The sequence below is a fragment of the Heteronotia binoei genome, chromosome 1, assembly GCF_032191835.1.
Source record: "Heteronotia binoei isolate CCM8104 ecotype False Entrance Well chromosome 1, APGP_CSIRO_Hbin_v1, whole genome shotgun sequence".
Lineage (NCBI taxonomy): Eukaryota > Metazoa > Chordata > Lepidosauria > Squamata > Gekkonidae > Heteronotia > Heteronotia binoei.
This window is the reverse complement of record NC_083223.1, coordinates 163,515,397-163,534,988: the sequence shown is the minus strand read 5'-3', so window position 1 is coordinate 163,534,988 and position 19,592 is coordinate 163,515,397. Positions and strand designations below refer to the sequence as shown.

The 19,592-nt window shown below is 43.9% G+C and overlaps 1 protein-coding gene across 1 annotated transcript in view; it reads left to right on the top strand.

Moving 5' to 3' along the window:
- The first annotated feature begins 15,055 nt into the window (after positions 1-15,055).
- OPN3 (opsin 3) overlaps positions 15,056-19,592 on the top strand; it is a 30,475-nt gene continuing 25,938 nt past the window's right edge. The window contains exon 1 of the mRNA XM_060243482.1: positions 15,056-15,604. Within this exon, the coding sequence (XP_060099465.1) occupies positions 15,214-15,604 (391 nt within the window). The 5' untranslated portion in view covers positions 15,056-15,213. The remainder of the gene's footprint in view (positions 15,605-19,592) is intronic.

Here is a 19,592-nt window from a genome sequence, read left to right as displayed (position 1 = left end):
ATCAGTGCCGCCGGCAAACGGCCCGCGCGGTTTTTCTTCGTCTGGCGGGAAAACTTCGCGCAGTGAGCACACGCGTCAGGGATGTGTGCTTCTCCTAGGCAAAAAAGGCAAAGAACGTGCCCGTCTGTGGGAGCGATTTTGCTGCCGCAGTTCTTGCACCGTTTGAAAAACCCCCACCGTTGTTCCATGCGGGGGGGGGGGAAAGGGCGGGAAGAGAGATTTGAGGAGAAAGTCCCGAAAAGATTTAGTCTTCCAGCTCCCTAGTCTTTACAAAGACTGTTGTGTGGTCCAAGCCAAAACAAATTTTGTCAAAATCCAAGAAAAGCAACTTCCAAGAAAGGATTCCACCGACCGTGGCGAGAGATCGACTGATCCAAGCGGCGGTCAGAAGAGAACTGGCGGGATGTCCGCTCCGGTCCCTGTGAGCATGCGCGGTGGGGCTTCTGCGCATGCGCACTGGGCCTGGGGCGCGGAAATCCGCAGCTTTCAAGAATACCGATCGAGATCGGCGCGGGCGCCTATATCCCATCAGTGTGATGCACAGAGACCACGAAGAAGATCGAACAAATACAATCAACATTAATCATACGAAAAAGATACATTCCAAACACCTTAGACGCTTGGGCGCGCCATACAGTCAAAAACACATCTATGTCTAACGTCTACCACTACATCCCAATCATACACACTGGGGGATGGAGAGGATTTGAAAGGAAAAAAAAAATTCTAGCTACTCCATGTCGAAGCCTCTACTTTTGACCCATTTATAAATGGGGTCCCATTCCTCCTGACATTTTTGCACATTACCCTCTCTTAATCTTGTGGACATTAGATCAGATTCAGCGACTTCCAACAGCTTATTAATGAATTCGTCTCTGTTCGGGATTCTATCATTTTTCCAATACTTGGCATACAAAGTTCTAGCAATGGTAACTATATACAGTAACACTTTCAGTTTGGTCGTAGGCAAATTTTGCCTACAGATATTCAGAAGATACAATTCTGGCACATGCTTAACTTGTATTTTCAAGATTTTTTGAATCCAAATATTAACTTGAGCCCAATATTTCCTGGCTTCTTTGCATTGCCACCATATATGGAACAACGATCCTTCAACTTCTCGGCATTTCCAACATTTATTAGAGTATGTGGGGTAAATTTTGGCCAGTCTATTTGGTGTAAGATACCATCTATATACCATTTTATATAGATTTTCTTTGAGATCAGTTGGCTTTATTAGTTTTAAATTCTGTTTCCATAATTTTTCCCATTCATCCAGATCAATATTATAGCCAAAATCCTTAAGCCAGCGGATCCAAGCTTCTTTTACAACTTCATCCTGCATCTTAACTTGAAGTAGCCAATCATACGTTTTAGAAATTATCTTCTGCTTGGACTCTAAGATAAGATCTAATTCAATTGGTTTATTCGAAAAGCCCCTTTCTTTGTCTTTCTGAAATCTTGATTTGAGTTGACACTGGAGCCACCAATTTAACTTAGATAGTTCTTCCTCAATCAAATCATTTTGGCTATTCAACAAATAGGCATAATCTTGTGGGTTATCCCAATTATACAAGTTGGGGTGAGTCAGAGCTTCTATCGGAGATAACCACTTTGGAGTATAAGTATACATCAGCTTAATTTCATCCCAAATCTTATACAAGGATCTTCTTATTTCGTGTCTGAAAAAGCGTCCAGTTTTTACAGGAGTGTGATACCACATATAATTGTGCCAGCCTTCTCCCAAACCTACGCCTTCAATAGTCATTAGCCTCTTATTATCTAGCTTACACCAATCCCTTAACCATGCAATACAACAAGCCTTATAGTACAGATTCCAATCTGGGAGAGCAAGACCACCTCTTGATTTGCTGTCTTGTAAAATTTTCAATTTTATTCTGGCCTTTTTCCCTTGCCAGATAAACAACTTGATCATAGAGTTAAGTTTCTGGAAAAATAGTTTGGGTAAGGTGATTGGGATTGTTTGGAAGAGAAATAAGATCCTTGGAAGAATGTTCATCTTTATTGTAGCGACTCTACCTAAGAGCGAAATATGGAGATCTTTCCAGTTAGCTAGATCATCCCGTATTTCTTTCAATATTTTTTCATAATTGTCTCTGTACAAAGTCTTTAACTCATTCGTCAAATAAATTCCAAGGTATTTTATCTTTTTTTCTTGCTTAAATCCTGACAGCTGTTCTAAAGATTCAACTTGAATTTTCTCCATATTTTTCATTAAAATTTTTGTCTTAGACACATTCAGTTTGAAACCAGATACTTCTCCAAATTCTCGTAGTCTTTGCTTCAGAGGGACTATCGAAGAGATGGGTTGTTCCAAGATAAATACTAAATCGTCCGCAAACGCCAAAGACTTAAATTCCACGTTATTAATTCTGGTTCCTTGAATTTTGTTGTCTTCTCTAATCTTCTTTATTAAAGGTTCTAACGTCAAGATAAAAAGCAATGGGGATAACGGGCATCCCTGTCTAGTGCCTTGTTGTATTTCTACTAAATCAGACATCACTCCATTAAAACTCACTCTCGCATTCTGCTTCGAGTAAATCGCTTCGACCATTCTGCGGTACCTATCACCACAACCAATTGCATCCAATGTCACTTTGGTGAAATTCCAATTAACATTGTCAAAAGCCTTTTCTGCATCCACAAAAATAGCAGCAAATTCTTTGTCTGGGTGATCTCTGTAATATTCAATCACATTTAAAAGTAGCCTCACATTCTGATTCATTAGTCGTCCTGGGACGAAACCTGTTTGATCCTCATGAATTAAGTCAGTAATCACCTTCTTCAATCTATTCGCTAAAATTGTTGCAAAAATCTTATAATCGCTATTTAAAAGTGAAATTGGTCTATAATTTTTAATTTCTGATGGGTCGGTGCCTTCTTTGTGAATGAGAGTAATAAGCGCTTCTTTCCAAGAATCTGGAGTCTCGCCTGAATGATAGACATTCTCAATTACCTTCTTAAAGGGCAACAATAACAAATCTTCAAAGGCTCTAAAAAACTCAATCGGAAGTCCATCTGGACCTGGGGTCTTGTTACTTTTTTGGGTTTTAATTACATCAACCAATTCCTGCATTGAGATTGGGCTCTCCAAACTTGCTTGCTGTTCCCTTGTTAATTGTTTCATTTCGACTCCTTTAATATAATTTTCTTGCTTGAATTGTTCAATCTCTTGCTTTTTGTACAGATTCCTATAAAAGTTTTGAATAATATCTTTCATTTGAAAATTTTGAAACACCTCCTCCTTGGCATCATTTTTCAACATTTTTATGATCTTTTTCTCCTTTTCCTTCCTTAATTTGTAAGCCAACCATCTACTCACTTTGTTAGCATTTTCAAAATAGTTTTGTCTTGTCCATTTTAGTTTTTTCTCCATTTCTTCTGCTAAAAGAATATTTATCTGATGTTGGATAAAAGTAATTCTGGCCTTCACCTCTCTTGGATTCCCAGTTTTCTGTTGTTTCTCATAGAATTTCAATTTTGTTACAAGTTCATTGTAAGATTTTCTTTGTTCTCTCTTCCTCCTCTTTGAGTAACGGATGGCGACTCCTCTAAAGAAGGCCTTGAATGCGTCCCAAATAACTGGGATCTTCGTGTCTTTCTCCAAGTTGAGTTTAAAAAATTCCTGAATCTCTTTTTTAGCTACTTCCAAAAATTGAGTTTCTTTTAAAATTTGCAAATTGAGAGACCATCGAGGATTTCTTGATTGCTCCTGTAGAGATAACAAAATTGGGTTGTGATCAGCGTATGACTGAGGGAGGATATCAACTTGGTTAACTGACAAAATCATACTCAGGGATACCCAGGTCATATCTATTCTGGACCAAGATTTATGTGAATGTGAATAAAAAGTAAAATCTGTCGTGTTCGGGTTCTTTGTTCTCCAGGCATCTACTAAGTTTAATTCTTCAGCCAGCTTCAAAAAAGAATTAGGTAGTAAATTCCGATTCTTCTTCTTTTTTTGAGGGTCGTCATATTTTTTATCCATTTTGATATCAAATATCGCATTGTAATCGCCAACTATGCAGTACCTATCTGAATTGAATTCCCTAAGTTTCGTGCACAATACTTGATAAAATTTTTCTTGATTTTCGTTAGGGGCATAAATGTTCCCAAGGATTGTTTTAAGTCCATTTAACTCCAACTCAACTATGATGATTCTTCCTTGTTCATCCGAAAATAGGCAGCTCGACTTAATGTGATGAGGAACAAAAATAGCTACCCCTTTCTTCTTTTTAAAAGGATCACATGAAGCATATAAAGTACCCAATTTCTTGTTTTCCAAATACTTCACATTGTCCTTCCTAATATGCGTTTCTTGTAGACAGATAATGTGGGCGCCAGATTTTTTCAATTGCAGAAAAGTTCTCTTCCTCTTCCCGGGTTCATTTAATCCTTTGACGTTCAAAGAGAGTATTTTAGTTTCCATCTTCGAATTCATTTTGGTGAGTGAATACTATCCGATATCATGGCTGAGTCCTTCTTAGTCTGGAGCCTGGTTTTGACCTTCTCAGGTTTCTTTTTGGGAGACTTATCATCAGTGAACTTCTTAGCTCCTTCTACCTCCTGTTCGTCTCCCGATTCAGATCCATTTCGCTTCACAAACTCATCACAAAATTCTTCCATCTTTGCCTCAGTAGTAATATTGTATCTCTTAGTTTGAAATGTAAAGAAAAGACCTTGCGGGAGGAGCCATCTAAATTGAATTTCTTGCTTCATTAACCAAATAGACAATTTCCTGAACTTGAATCTCCTCTGTCGGACACTCCAGGGTATCTCTTTCAATACTTTGATCTTCGTTCCCTTCCAATTCATTTCATAATCTCTTGCCTTCCGCAGAATCCTTTCCACAGTTTCTGGACGGGCGAACTTTATTTGAACTTCTCTGGGAAGTTTGAATTTCCTTATGTAGCTCGAAGAAACTCTTTTGGCCCAAAGAATATCTCTTGGACCTTCTTCCAATAGTTCTTCATCATCAATAATTAAGATGTCTCTAATTTTACTGATTATATCTTCCTCCTTTTCTTCTGGTAGATTTTGAAAGCGAAGAATAGTTGAAGCTTTCTCCATTTTGAGCCTCATCACCCGTTCTTCTAGCTCCATCAATCCTGTTTGGTTTTCTCTAACCGTATTGATTGTGCGCTTCTCCCGATCTTCCATTCTCTCAACTTTAGCTGTCAAACCATGAACTTGTTGTGTATTGGCCAACAGCTGCTTTTGAAATTCTGCCAACTGATCATTGGTTTTCCTAATTTGAGTCATCAAGTCTGTTTTCAGTCCATCTAAAGCATCTTGGTTCTGTTTAAATCCAGCAGTAACTGTACTCTGTAATTTTTCCAACGCGTCTTGGTTGACAGCGGCTTGCACCTTACCTCCCCCTGCCGGAGGAGTACCTTGTAGGTATTTTTTAATCTTTGTTTCCGTCATAATGATGCTGCAGTCACTAACCTTATAAACTGACCCAATTTGTAATTTTCAACAGCTCAATATATCAATAAGCGGAAAGACTATCAATAATCAATATTCAGCTAAATAACTTCTTAAGCTCAGTCAGTGATTCAAGATTATCTGGGATCCAATAAAAATGCTCAATAAGTAATACAGCAATTCTATAAAATCAATAATTCTTTAAGCTCAGTCAATAATTCAATTAATTATTAGGTATCAGATATTAAATCAATTCATTTCATTAATGCATTAGGGATTACCTATCAAAATTTAGCCCTAGAATTATTTATAGTAAGTGAATAAGTAAATAAATCAAAAATTACAGTTCTGAGTCAAGAAATAATCAACATAAGTATTTACACAGTCTTATCTTCTCTGTTCCTTATCTTCTCTGCTCCTTCTTCCTTCTTTCTTCCCTTCTCTTGTTACTTAACTGTTTCAGGATCTTAATATTGTCTTGGTAGCTTAGTGTCCAATTTTAATGTCTTAGTGTCTTAGTGTCAAATAGATTTTTAGCTGTCTTCAGTGTTCTAAAAGCCAAGTTCTAGTTTTAGCCCTAATAAATCCCCACGTTTTGAAAGATGAAAAGGAAAATGTTTTCTAGAGTCCAAAAGTTCCAGTCTCTTATACTCCAAGAAGGAAGGTTTCAAAGATCCAGCTATAGTGCCTAATCCATTTCCAATAGTTATAAATTTAAAAACCACAATCTTCAATAAAGAGCAGCCGCAGCAAAAGCTGCTAAGAACCACTACTCTACCCTTTGAGCTGATACCAACGATTAATTATCCCAAAAATAAGTATTTGCATAAACAAAACCCATCCTCTTCAACAAGGTGAAAAGTAAAATAACAAAAGAAAAATAAGGCTCCAGCGACAACGCAGATGAAAGGCAAAAAAAAAAGAAAACCAGAGGTGGACAAGCGAAGGGGGGGGGGGAGTTAAGATCTCCAAACGCACTCAGAAAGTTTCTGTCTCAGCTCACCACCAGCGCCGCCTGCGTCTTCCACGTCCAGCCTCCTGAAGGAGAACTTCAGCTCCCGTCCGCCATTACCGACAGCTTCCTCTCTCCTAACTCAGATCACAGTTCTCACATCGGTCACGGACTGACAGCCACTTTTAATGTCTCAGAGACAGGAAAAGAAGAATCGCTTCTCAACCCCCTACTTCCCCCTGTCTTCCTTCTGCCAATATTCTTTGATCACAGCCAAGCTCTTTGTTGTTTCCCCTCAAAACGATCGCTCATTCAGTCGCCGCTAAGCTGCCAAGCCGCCCGCCTCCTCAGCCATTCACGTCCTCCACCGATGCCCACACGCCGCGGCTCCGCTCCCTATCAGCCTGTGCAGCACACAAACCGCTTACCAGCTTTATTTTCTTCTCGCCATCGCCATGAACTGCACCATTCGGATTCCAAGGGTGGGACGACCCAGGTAGGAAAAAATGCTACGGGGTGCACTTGAGGGAGTTAAGGTTCCTCTCCAATCTCCCTTTCCCGGCGGCACAGTTAGGCACCGAGGTGTTGCTGAGGTATCGGCCAGGGGGAAAACTGGCACTGAGTGAGGAACCTCCGTTCCTCCCCCACGTCCAGAAAGCCCCCCAGGCTTCGGAGCATCTCCAGACAGCTCCTTAAGAGGTACTTCCCAGCCGGGAAGCCCCCTCGATTACCCCACAAACAAAGTTCCCTCCCGAGACGGGGAAAGGAGCTTTGCGTCACTCCGCCATCTTCCGGAAACCTCGCATGCTGCTTGTTTTGAAGTGGGAGGCGCATGGACATGATGCGATCTGAGTGACCTGTTGGCAGGTTTTTGATTTTGGAGGCAATGGAGTTCCTGACCATGAAGCCAACGCCAGAAAGGCGGCTCTCAGCCTTTGACTTACCCGACCAATAGAGGGTATAGCCAGCACCATGTTCTTGGAGACTACCTTCCTCAGGGAAACGGACCTCACTGAGAGCTGCTATGTCAATATTCAACCTGAGAAGTTCGTGGGCAACTAGAGCAGAGCGTCGTTCAGGGCGACCACTGTCTACTGTGTCAAGCATGGTTCTGATGTTCCAACACGCAAGCTTAAGTCTTTGCACACTTTGTGAGGCAGGTGCATGCCTTTTCTTTGTTGTTATTTTTTGACCGCAAGTAAGGATGCCCGTTGACCGCGGCTAGCCAACTGGGGTGGGGGAGACGAGCTTTGTTTAGGCCACCTTTTCTAGGCCCCTCTCCATGTGGAGCAAGCAGTGCTGTCCCTAGATAAGGCTGCTTGGTCATTCAGGGTGCTGCCAAAAGATGCTTTCGTCTCCGGGTCAGCATCAGGCAACCAATACCCTGAACCGCCTACATGCAGGATTGGGACTGCAGCTTCCAGTGGCATCTTCCACCTGCCGTTTCGCCCCTTGCCCATCGCTGCAGGACTTGGTGTGTTGTGGGTTGTGGATGTGGATATGTTCTTCAGGCCTGCGCAGAGGAATTTTTAGGTGAGGCACAGTGTGCGCAGTACTGGCTCCACCCTTTCACCTTGGGGTCATCTGCCATGGCCCAGTAAGCTGGGACGCCGGCAGCGAGTCCTCCAGGTGGTAGGTGTTACATTAACGAGCTCTATCTGCCCGGGTTTGATGTTAGAGTTTTCCTTCTCTTGGCTGACGAGGTTGGTGAGCCCAGCCTGCCCATCCAGTTATACCGCCGGACATTCGGTCGCACCATGACGTGGCAAACTCTGTGAGAAACGGGGGGGACCAGCGAGAAGGTGTTGCCACGGATGCAGTAATGCAGGAGAGGCCATTGCAGTGACCATCTGCCAGGTATAGCCGGACAGTGACCATGCGGCGTTCACTACACCGGGAAGGAGAGGCTATGTATTGCACATACACTTTCCCTGGGGGGGCAGGATACCCAAGAGGGAGCCCCCCCCTCCCCCCCCAAGGTCTGTGATGCCCTTAGATGTCCGGGGCTGCACGCGTGCTACACTGACTGGCTCAGCGTGTGTCTACCCTACGCCGACAGGTGCGGGTAACCCGTTGAACCCCATTTGTGATGGGGATCGGGGATTGCAATTATTCCCCATGAACGAGGAATTCCCAGTAAGTGCGGGTCATAAGCTCGCGTTGATTAAGTCCCTGCCCTTTGTACACACCGCCCGTCGCTACTACCGATTGGATGGTTTAGTGAGGTCCTCGGATCGGCCCCGCCGGGGTCGGCCCCGGCCCTGGTGGAGCGCCGAGAAGACGGTCGAACTTGACTATCTAGAGGAAGTAAAAGTCGTAACAAGGTTTCCGTAGGTGAACCTGCGGAAGGATCATTAAATACTACTAATACTACTACTAATACTACTACTAATACTACTACTAATAATACGATTACATTGGATTTATATCCTGCCCTCCACTCTGAATTTCAGAGTCTCAGAGTAGCTCACAATCTCCTTTACCTCCCTCCCTCACAACAGACACCTTGTGAGATGGGTGGGGCTGAGAGAGCCCTCCCCAGAAGCTGCCTTTTCCAGGACAACTCTACAAGAGCTATGGCTGACCCAAGGCCATTGCAGCAGCTGCAAGTGGAGAAGTGGGGAATCAAACCTGGTTCTCCCAGATAAGAGTCTGCGCACTTAACCAGCACACCAAACTAATAGAAATAAAGTACACAATTGCATCATCCTGAAACCATCACCCCCTTCCCCCCGCCCCCAGTCCATGGAAAAATGGTCTTCTACAAAACTGGTCCTTGGTGCTAAAAATGTTGGGGACCACTGTCCAACTCCCTGCACAGTGCAGAAAATTCACAAATACCTCCCCCCCTCACACAACCTGGTTAACCCTACTCTATGCCCAGATGATAGCTGGCCTGGAAAAAATTGCTTCCTGACTCCAATGTGATCAGCGTTTTCATGGGCATGTAAGAAAGCCACAAGAACTAAGCACTGATGCAGCCCTTCCTGCCCTCCATAATTTGCCTAAATTCACAGAAGCACCATTGCATGATGCACCAAATTCACACAAATGGTGTGGCATCCCTAGCTATCTGTGATGCTGGAAGGCCTGGGTTAGGTAGAGTTAGATCTCTCCCATGAGATTTTAAACCTGGATTAAATACATATGATATATGTTACCCCATCATTCCTATTTTACAGATAAGAGGGCTAACCAGGGTTTTTGTAGAAAAATTCCAGCAGGAATTCACTTGCATATTAGGCCACACCCCTGACATCACCATTATTTCACATAGGGCTTTTGTAGAAAAAGCCCAGCAGGAACTCATTTGCATATTAGGCCACACCCCCTGATGCCAAGCCAGCTGGAACTGCATTCCTGTGTGTGTTTTTAGCACATGAAAGCTTATGTTCTGAATAAAACTTTGTTGGTCTTAAAGGTACAAATTGACTCCTGCTTTGTTCAACTGCATTCCTTTGTGTTCTTGCTCAAAAAAAGCCCTGGGGCTAACACAAAATATCAAGTCAAATATATAACCTAAGAGTTTGTGCCAATCCATGACATAGGATTAATGATATATTATCAAAAATGGTGGTAGACTAAAAAGTTTAAGATATAATAACTCTATGAGTCCGCATAGAAGTAAGCTTGTGGCATACACTGCTTGATAAAGCAAAGATATGCTATGTAATTAGAATAATTAGAAGGTAGCTATAAGTCAATTATAAATCAGTTTTAAAAATTAGATAATCAAATTACAATGCCTTTTTAAAAAAAAAAAAAAAAAAGATGACTGATGTTCCATAGGAAAATATCAGTGATTTGTTATTCTAAATCAGTGTTTCCCATTTGCAGGGTCATGACCCGGTACCGGGCCACAGAAGCCTCACTACCGGGTCACGAGAAAAGACAAAGTTAGCCCCGCCCCCAGCAAAGCATGACCTCTGCTCTGCTTCCTTCCCCCATCTCTCCGTTGTGCAGAGAAAAGCTAACCTTGAAGACTGACACATGCTGCAAAGCCTGAGCTCTATTTGGCTTCCTTTCTTCCCCCGTTTCTGTGTTGGGCAGAGAGGAGCTGGGCTGTCTCTCCTTCCTTCTTCCCCCTCCCAGTGTTTAAGAGAAAAGCTAAAGTCCACTGGCACTTTAGACCTATGAAGTGTTCTTCAAGGCATGAGCTTTCATGTGCCTTGCAGTATGCTCTTTTGGGGAGATTTCCCCGGGAGGCCTGGGCGGCAAAGAAGGGTGTGTGTGTTTTTTTTTCAGCCAGGAGGGGTGTGGAGTGGGCATTCCAGTAGCTATATTTTTTACCAAACAACCCCTGGGCAGAATTGTTGCTGGCTGGGGTCATCTGATGGTGAGAAAGGCTTTTTTTTCTCTCCCCCCCTTTCTTTCTTTCCCTTCAGGTGATGCTCTGTCTGTATTCTTGGTGCTGGGAGGGGGCGAAGCAACAGTGGGAGGGCTTCTAGTGCCCTGGCCCCACTGGTGGACATTCTGGTGCTTTTGGGGCATTGTATGAGAGAATTTTGGACTGGATAGTCCACTGGCTTGACCCAACATAGCTCCTCTTATGTTCTCATGTTCTTTCTTTCCATGTCTTCTTTTCCTCTCCTTCCATTTCATTCTTCCCATATCTTTCTTTCCCTTTCTTTCTTTGCTTCCATTTTTATTGGATGAAATGTTTCTGTTCATCATACTCTTGTTGCAGACATAGGAGCCCTGCCAATGAAAAGTTTGAACCCCCAGTTGTAGCCAATTGGCCTTTCTATGAGATTTCTGTGTAAGTGAGTGAGAGGTGTGGGGCAGAAAGAGATTATTGGAGATTACTGCAGTATATCTCAACAGCACTGGAAATGATTGTACTATGAACTTGGCACCATTTTACTGGTCCTGCTTTTAACAGCTGTCTGACACCAAAAATTAAACTCCTCTGTAGATATTAAAAAGGATGAAAGAAGTTCACTGGCTAAATATCTGCAAAACAGGTTGCTTTTAAAGGCAAGGGAAACACAGCCAGTAAAAAGCTGCAAGCCTCTCATAAATATCCTTTTTGGGATAACTACAGAAAAGCTTGTATGGACTTCATATAACTGGGAATTAATTCATTAATTGCAGTACAATTCTCTGCTATCTTTCACAGCAATTTCCCAGTGTTTCAGCCAAAGAAAAGTATGAAAAATAGCTGTCAAAAGATTTTATTGAAACCAAGCAAGCTTGGTTATAGTTTGAGGAAGGGTTCCAGTAGTAGCAGCTGAAGGAAGGGCCTACTAAATGTTTCAGTATATTTTGAGGTAGAGCAGCTGCGAGGGCCCAGTGTGGGTGATATACAGTGCTGTCATTCCTAATGGCAATGGCAACAGCACTCCCAACTGCATACACTGACCAGTGCTGTAGAGGAAGGGGTGTGTAGGTGGTGCAGGCAATTGAACATGGGCATTAGGAGTGCTTGCAATTAGGAGTGCTGGAGAAGAACACACAAACAGATAGGTGCATGCAAGTGTGGGAGTGGAAAGAGAGGACCGCCCACTTCCCACCCCCATTTTGGCTCAGCATGAGTTTCAGAAAGATTTTTCTGAAAAAGATGTTACTTCAGAAGAAGAGGAAGGTTTAGGGGAGTGCCCTAGAAGTGACATCACAAGAAAAGGTGGAGTTTTGGTTCAGTGTGCCCTGGAAGTGACATCACTTGGCCCTTGACACCACAGGAAATGACATAATTCCTGTTTCCTGGCTCCACCCCCAAAGTCTCTTGGCTCCACCCCCAAATTTTAGTGGGCCATGAAGGAGAAGTGTAAAAATAACCGGGTCACAGGAAAGAAAAGTTTGGGAAACCCTGTTCTAAATCATTAACCAGCCCCATGAGAAATTAAACAATATGTGTGCTCTGATTTGAGTTTTAGCCATTCATCAAACAACAGTGGTTCAGAATATTTTGCAAAGCATTACAGATCATCCATACTAATAAGTATTTGAAGAATGGGTTCTGGTTTTCAAACTGAGGGGTTTTGCTCTCTATGAATCTTACTGTTTCTCTTTGAAATTCTCAGGTCCTTGAACTCTCCATTCAGAAAACTCTGTGGCACAAACAGACACAGAATTCATTAAAATAAATTCTCATGTAAATGAATCCAGCTGCCTGCTGAGCAAGCACAGAGACGCGCATTTGTTGATTTTGCAAATTGGGAGTCACTGCAGATTTCCAAGAAACTGATATTTTAATTCACTTTCAGGAATCTGTGAATGAAGAATAAACATGTAGTAGTTATTTTTAAACAGCTGCAGATCACAAACTTTTAAGTGGCGAAATATGTTTGGCTCTTTCCTCAACCACCGAGCAAGTTGATTAAAACAAAAAGGAAAGAAACTGGTTTCATTTTTAATTCATTCATACAGAATCAATTCAGAAAGTTAAGCCCTATTTAAAGAATCTGTTTCAGGGACTTTTTTTTTTTTTAGCATCCTGGATATTTATTTCAAGCAATGTCCAGCAAACTGCATCTCACCACTCCCTCCCTGTCACATTGATGCAGAACTTTTGACATGATAATTGTATATTTCTCTTCCCCCCTTCCACAGTGGCCTGGCAGTCCTCCCTTTCCTCTTGCAGTTAAAGCACACTTCAGCTGGGAAAGGGAAAAGCCCTACATGGCTAAAGGGTGGGGGGGAGGGATATTCAGGGCTTAGTTCTGCCATTTTGGAAGATGGAGCTTATCTCCATTGAACTGTCCCCAGATTGGCTGCACCAACATGGATGCTCCACCTACAGCCCACCCTGCATTTCCCCCCTTGAGGTTTTCCTTTGATCCAGTCTAAACTCTGGGAGCCCCACAAACTATAGTTGGGAGGGGCACAACATTGAATAGGGAGTCCATGTAGGAAGCAGACAATGTGTGGATTTTTTGAAAAATCTATCCATATTATTTATTGTGCCACTCTTAGCCAACCTTACTTCCCTAACAGGATTGTTGTATGAGGGAAGAACAATGTATGCCTGAGCTTCTCAGAAGAAGGCTGGAATAAATATGAAATAGTATTTCACTGTTGCCCTTGCACAAACAAGTGAGCATTAATAATTAGCATTGTCCTGGACTCACATGACCAAAGAACTTCTGCCTAGTGCTTTCATGCTTGGGCCAGCCAGGAACTTGAGCAAATGGTGGCCACATAGTGTCTGACAGTGTTGGAAGAGATGGATTATTCTGGACCCATTTCTATCTGGATTCGAGTCTGGGTTTGGGATGGGAATGGCCTTGGTTGTCCTCTTTTCCAGGAGAGTGGTAGGGGTAGTGCATCCCTGTTAGAGCCAGTTTGCTGTAGTGGTTAAGTGCGCTGACTCTTATCTGAGAGAACTGGGTTTGATTCCCCACTCCTCCACTTGCAACTGCTGAAATTGCCTTGGGTTAGCCATAGCTCTTGCAGAGGTTGTCTTTGAAAGAGCAGCTGCTGTGAGAGCACCCACCTCACAGGGTGTCTGTTGTGGGGGAGAAGATATAGGAGATTGTAAGCCGCTCCGAGTCTCTGATTCAGAGAAGGGTGGGGTATAAATCTGCTCTTCTTCTTCTTCTTGGCTTTCTGTAGCCTTGAGTATGATAGCCTTCTAGAGAGGGTAGGTGGACTTGTGGTTTGGTGGTTCTGCTCTTTCTTGTCTGGCTGATTCCAGAAAGTGGTGCTGGAAAACTGCTGTTTGGCCCCATCATGGCAGCTGTGCTATGACCCATAGCCTATGGGTTTGCATGGATCCCTGTTATTTTTCTAACTTCTACATCCAACTGCTGGGCGAGATCACACTGGGAGGGAGCTGTCATGGCCACAGTGTTGTACTAGCATATGGGAGACCTGGGTTCAATACCTTGCTCTGCTCCAGAATCTTGCTGGCTTGCACACTTTCAGTCTAACTTACCTTTTAGAGCAGTGCCTCCCAAACTTTTTGGCACCAGGGACTGGTTTCATGGAAGACAATTTTTCCATGGACCGGTGGGGGGGCAGCGCTGGTTTTTTTAGAGAAGGGGAGAATGTTGTAAGCTACTTTGGGTCCCCATTGGGGAGAAAAATAGAGATGAAGTAAAATAAACTGAATAAAAGAGAAGGTGAGTGGCAGGGCTTTTTCTGTGATGGTGCCTTGTCTTTGGAATGCTCTCCCTGGAGAGATGGCATAATTTTTCTAAAAATAAATAAACATAAATGTCTGATCTCTCCGCCTCCACGCCCGCCAACGCATTATGCACGTGTACAAGCTGATTACCATGCTTAATTACTCAACCAAATGTATTGGTTTCAAACATACAAATCAAGACTTTCTGATCCATTCCTCAAATTAAAAGAGGATTTACTGCATCTATAATAGTTTTTCTACCTTTCTTGGAGCCCCGAAGTATTAAGACTCCATCAAATAATAAAGTCAGATGGGAAACATCTCGGACTGTATTCTAAACGTTTTTCTGGCCAGCCGCTCCAAAGCCTCCATGCTCAGAAATTCAGAATCCCACCCACTCCTAGCAAGGGCTGTTTAGGGCACCGGTTCGTTCCTTTCTTCCGTTGGCCGAAGCACGCCTGTCACTCGGAAACCAGTCCTGCTCTGCTCCACCCCGGGACTTGCGCCGAACCCAGGCGCCCAGGATTAGCCGCCCTAATCAAGGGGCTTCCCGCAGCCCTCCCCTCAGCCCGGGCTGCTGGCTCCGCCCCTTTCCACCTTTGGCGCCAAGAACCGCGGCGCGGGCTGGGCAATGGGCTCGGTGGCTTGGACCGGTGCTAGACGTTTTCCCGCAGCCTGCGCGCTGGAGCCGGAGAGTGGCAGCCAAGGCATGTGAGCGGCGCGTCCCGGGCAGCAACGTCGAGCCATGTACTCGGGGAACAGCAGCGGCGAGGGCGGCAGGACCGGCAGCGGTGGCAGCCTGAAGCCAGCGGAACGGGACGCCGAGCAGCAGACGGCGGCTGCAGCTGCCGAGGACGCGGGGCCGCCCTTCAGCGCGAGCACCTACGAGCTGCTGGCCCTGCTGATCGCCACCATTGGCCTGCTGGGTTTGTGCAACAACTTGCTGGTGCTGGTGCTTTACGCCAAGTTCAAGCGGCTCCGCTCGCCCACCAACCTCTTCCTGGTCAACATCAGCCTCAGCGACCTGCTCGTCTCGCTCTTTGGCGTCAGCTTCACCTTCTTCTCCTGCCTCCGCAGCCGCTGGGTCTGGGACGAAGCCGGCTGCGTGTGGGATGGCTTCAGCAACAGCCTCTTCGGTAAGGACAGCACGCGCGGCACGCCGCCTGCCCGGGAGCCCCGAGGCAAGAGTATCTCTGTGCATGTGCAAAGCGCGCTTGCCGGGACTGGTAACCCCAGATCATGTGCAGAGCAGCCGAATGGCGCCATTCTACGGTCAGCCGATCTGCGACTCATGTCCGTGCGCGACCATATGTTGGTGCTTCCGTAGCAAAGCGTGTACCATTTGCTCAAGCTTCCCATCGACACCCGTCCCCTTTTTAATAAGCGAGAAAATTAAGTTGTTATACTGGCGGCCCATCTAGCCCACTGGTATACTGTTACTGACTGCTCTTCGTCCTTAAACTAGACCATCCCTAATCTCCTGGTTCACACTGGGAGGAGCCATCGTCTCTCCCACCCCCGAATTATTAACCTCTGATCCAGAGTGTGTTATCCTTAAACTATTCAGACTGAATGGCCCTTCATCAGGAAAATGAGGGTGCTTGAGTATGTGCGGAATGCGATTTTCTCACCATTGAATGACAGAAGCTTGTTACTGTTTTGTCATAATCTACTGAGTTTTGCTCCATCCTGTTTTAGTAGCTGCAGTAAGAACATAAGAGAAGCCATGTTGGATCAGGCCAATGGCCCATCAGGTCCAACACTCTGTGTCACACAGTGGCAAAAAACCCCCCCAAGTGCCATCAGGAGGTTCACAAGTGGGTCTAGAAGCCCTTCCACTTTGCCCCTCCCCCCCAAGCACCAAGAATACAGAGCATCACTGCCCCAAACAGTTCCAGTAATATACTGTGGCTAATAGCCACTGATGGACCTCAGCTCCATATTTTTATCCAATCCCCTCTTGAAGCTGGCTATGCTTGTAGCCGCCACCACCTCCTGTGGCAGTGAATTCCAAATGTTAATCATCCTTTGGGTGGAGAAGTACTTAATTTTATCTGTTTTAAACCGACTGCTCAGCAATTTCATTGAATGCCCATGAGTTCTTGTATTGTGAGAAAGGGAGAAAAGTACGTCTTTCTCCACTTTCTCCATCCCATGCATAATCTTGTAAACTTCTATCATGTCACCCTGCAGTCGTTTCTCCAAGCTAAAGAGCTCCAAACGTTTTAACTTTTCTTCAGTACCTCTGCAAGTGTCATCAAATCACAGCAGATTGTGGGGACCCCAGCAAGGGACTTTCAAGGCAACTGGAATGAGAAGCAGAAGTTTTTGTTTTTGTCATTACCTTCTGAAGAACTTTTCTTGGTGATCTCCAATCCAAGTAACAATCCTACTTAGTGCCTGAGATCTGACATGATTGGGCTATACCAAGGGGTGGCCAAACTGTGGCTCTTTCACGTATATTGTGTGGCTCTCAAAGCCCCTACCACCCAACTGGCCAGCATAGAGAATGCATTTGCCTCTTTAAATCACTTCTCCAAGCCAGCCAGCAGCTTGAAGAATGTGTTTAAAGTTAAAGTTGCTTTCCTTCCACCACACCCACCCTTCCTCTTGTCAAACATCTGATGCTCATGTCTTGTGGCTCTCAGGCATCTGACATTTATTCTATGTGGCTCTTAAGTTATGCAAGTTTGGCCACTCCAGGGTTTTACAGTGCCACCTTCCCTCCTAATAGCTGCAGTACAAGGAGAATTTTCTCTGCTCCTTGCCAGGCTGGAGCCTTCTTTGGTGGAGAGGCTTCCATAAACTTCACTCTTTACACCCCAGTGACTCATCTCTTTTATTTCTCTTGCTTCTAGCATTCAGCTTCTTTTCATCATAGTGGTGTACCATATTCATTCTCTATCATCCACCACTGTCTCCCATCAAATCTTCTACTGTTCTGGTATTTTCTTTGCTCCTGATCTTTGGCTCCCATTTAACTCCTTCCAGTTCAAGCAGCAGTCTTTGAAGCAAGGACTGTGTGAAACTTGGCAGGGTGACTGCACCTGAGCAGTCTGTTGTGCTGCACGGCCCTGCACATGAGCAAGATGAGGGTGCCAATGTACAGCTGGACAACAGTATTGTGGAGGCTACAGAAAAAGCCCTACCTAGTTGTGTCTTTATGGATAATTCTTTGCACTCTGCATATCTCACCTACTGATTCCCATCTTTCTACTCTGCTACTCTCCTTGACTCTATTTTGCCAGTCTTTCCATCACAGGATTATGTCCCCATCTACCATTGTCTTCAGTGGACCTACAAATATCCACATCCCCAGTGTCACTTATAGTACTCCATCAGTCACCTTGCCTAGAATCTCTTCAGGATGTGTTTTCATTCTGTTTTCCTTTCTCAGCTGGAGCCTCAGACAGTCTTGTTTATTGTGTCCTCATGTATCCATCATTGCTATGCATTGTCACCCAAAGCTCCCGTTTCAGTTACAACCCATCCATCTTCGTTGCATGTACTGTACATAATTCCAATCTTTGTAATTCCAAGTTTACAGTTCATTGCTCTCTTGTCCTTCAAATTGTTCCTCAACACCCACATTTTCCACAAGGCCTTTGATATAGCACCTTAATTTATATTCTTAAATGTAATTAACTTTCAAGTATTTTTACTCCATTTTTCTCCCAAGTGAGGTCTCAAAGCACAGATAAATGCATTGGGCCATATTCATCCCCCTACCCCCTTTTATTGGCTTTTTTCCCCTCTGTTGTTTTTCTCATTATATGAACACTGTATCCTGATGGTGCATCATATAATTATGGTGGGGGAACAATTAGAAAGATTCTTTCCAACTTCATCTTTTATCCCATCAATTCCTGCATATTCCCCTAATAACTGACAATCTTCTATCCTGTTCCATTCGTATTAATTGTTTCTCATCCTAGTTGCATTTTTAAAATATTACAACCATTCACAACTTTGTATGATCACACTGAATAAGAAAGAAAAAAATCTGGTTTTCTAAATATTCTGAATGAATTCTAAAGAAACCCCAGATGGATGGGATATCATAAGTGAGTTAAAATACAAAATAGCATACAAAAATATTTTCCACTTAAAGTGGAAATTTGAGTTATGTTTCTCGGTAAAGGTATGTATATGCAGAAGCAGAACACTTGGTAAAGTTAAGTAGAACATAAATGTGAGTATTGAAAACTAATCAAGAAAACTGAGGGGAAATTGCTTGATCTCCTCACTGCTATTCTCAGAGAGAAATAATAATAAGTTGATTCTTTAGCATTGTAAGGCAATTTTTATTTTTTAAAAACAAAGATACTCATATAAGAGAAAGGAGTAGAACAGCTATACTCAAGTATGCTAGTCCCAGGCCGCACAAAACTTTGAAGGTCGATATCAGTACCTTGAAGCAGATCTGGTACTCAATCAGTATCCAGTGTAATTGGCATAGCACTGGCTAAATGCATCCTGTGGCTTATCTACCACAGGAACTTAAGCACTGCCCCATTTTGCACCAGCTGGAGTTTCTGGATCTACTTCAAGGGCAAGCCCACGTAGAGTTCGGTTATAATAATCAAGCCTGGAAGTGACTGTTGCATGGGTCACTGTATCCAAGTCCTGGGGGAGAGGTATGGGACCAATTGCCTGACTTGCCAGAGATGATAAAAGGCAGACCTGGCAACTGTGGTGACCTGGACTCCATGGAGAGGGAGGCATCCACGAGCACTGCCAGACTCCTCATCTGCTGGGATTGCACAAGCAATGCATCATCCAAGGTGGGCAGACTGATTCCCAACTCCCCCCTCCCCAAGGGATTGATGCCTTCAGATAGTTTAAATATGTTGCTGTGTTTTATTCTATTTGTAGTACACAGAATTGGCAATGTTTTAACTGTATAATCTGTTTTATAATGTTACCGCCCTGATGTTCTGCCAGTGAGACATGGCCCCACCCCAGGGAAATATGCAAGTCAGTGCTCTTGTACTCTGTCACCTGGATTATCTTCATACACCAGGCAGTGTGTAAACAACACTTACTCTGGTCAAACATTTTCATGTGAGTTTTCCTGGAATTTTAGTGATTTTGCTTCATTGAAGCACTGAATTTGCCAGCTTG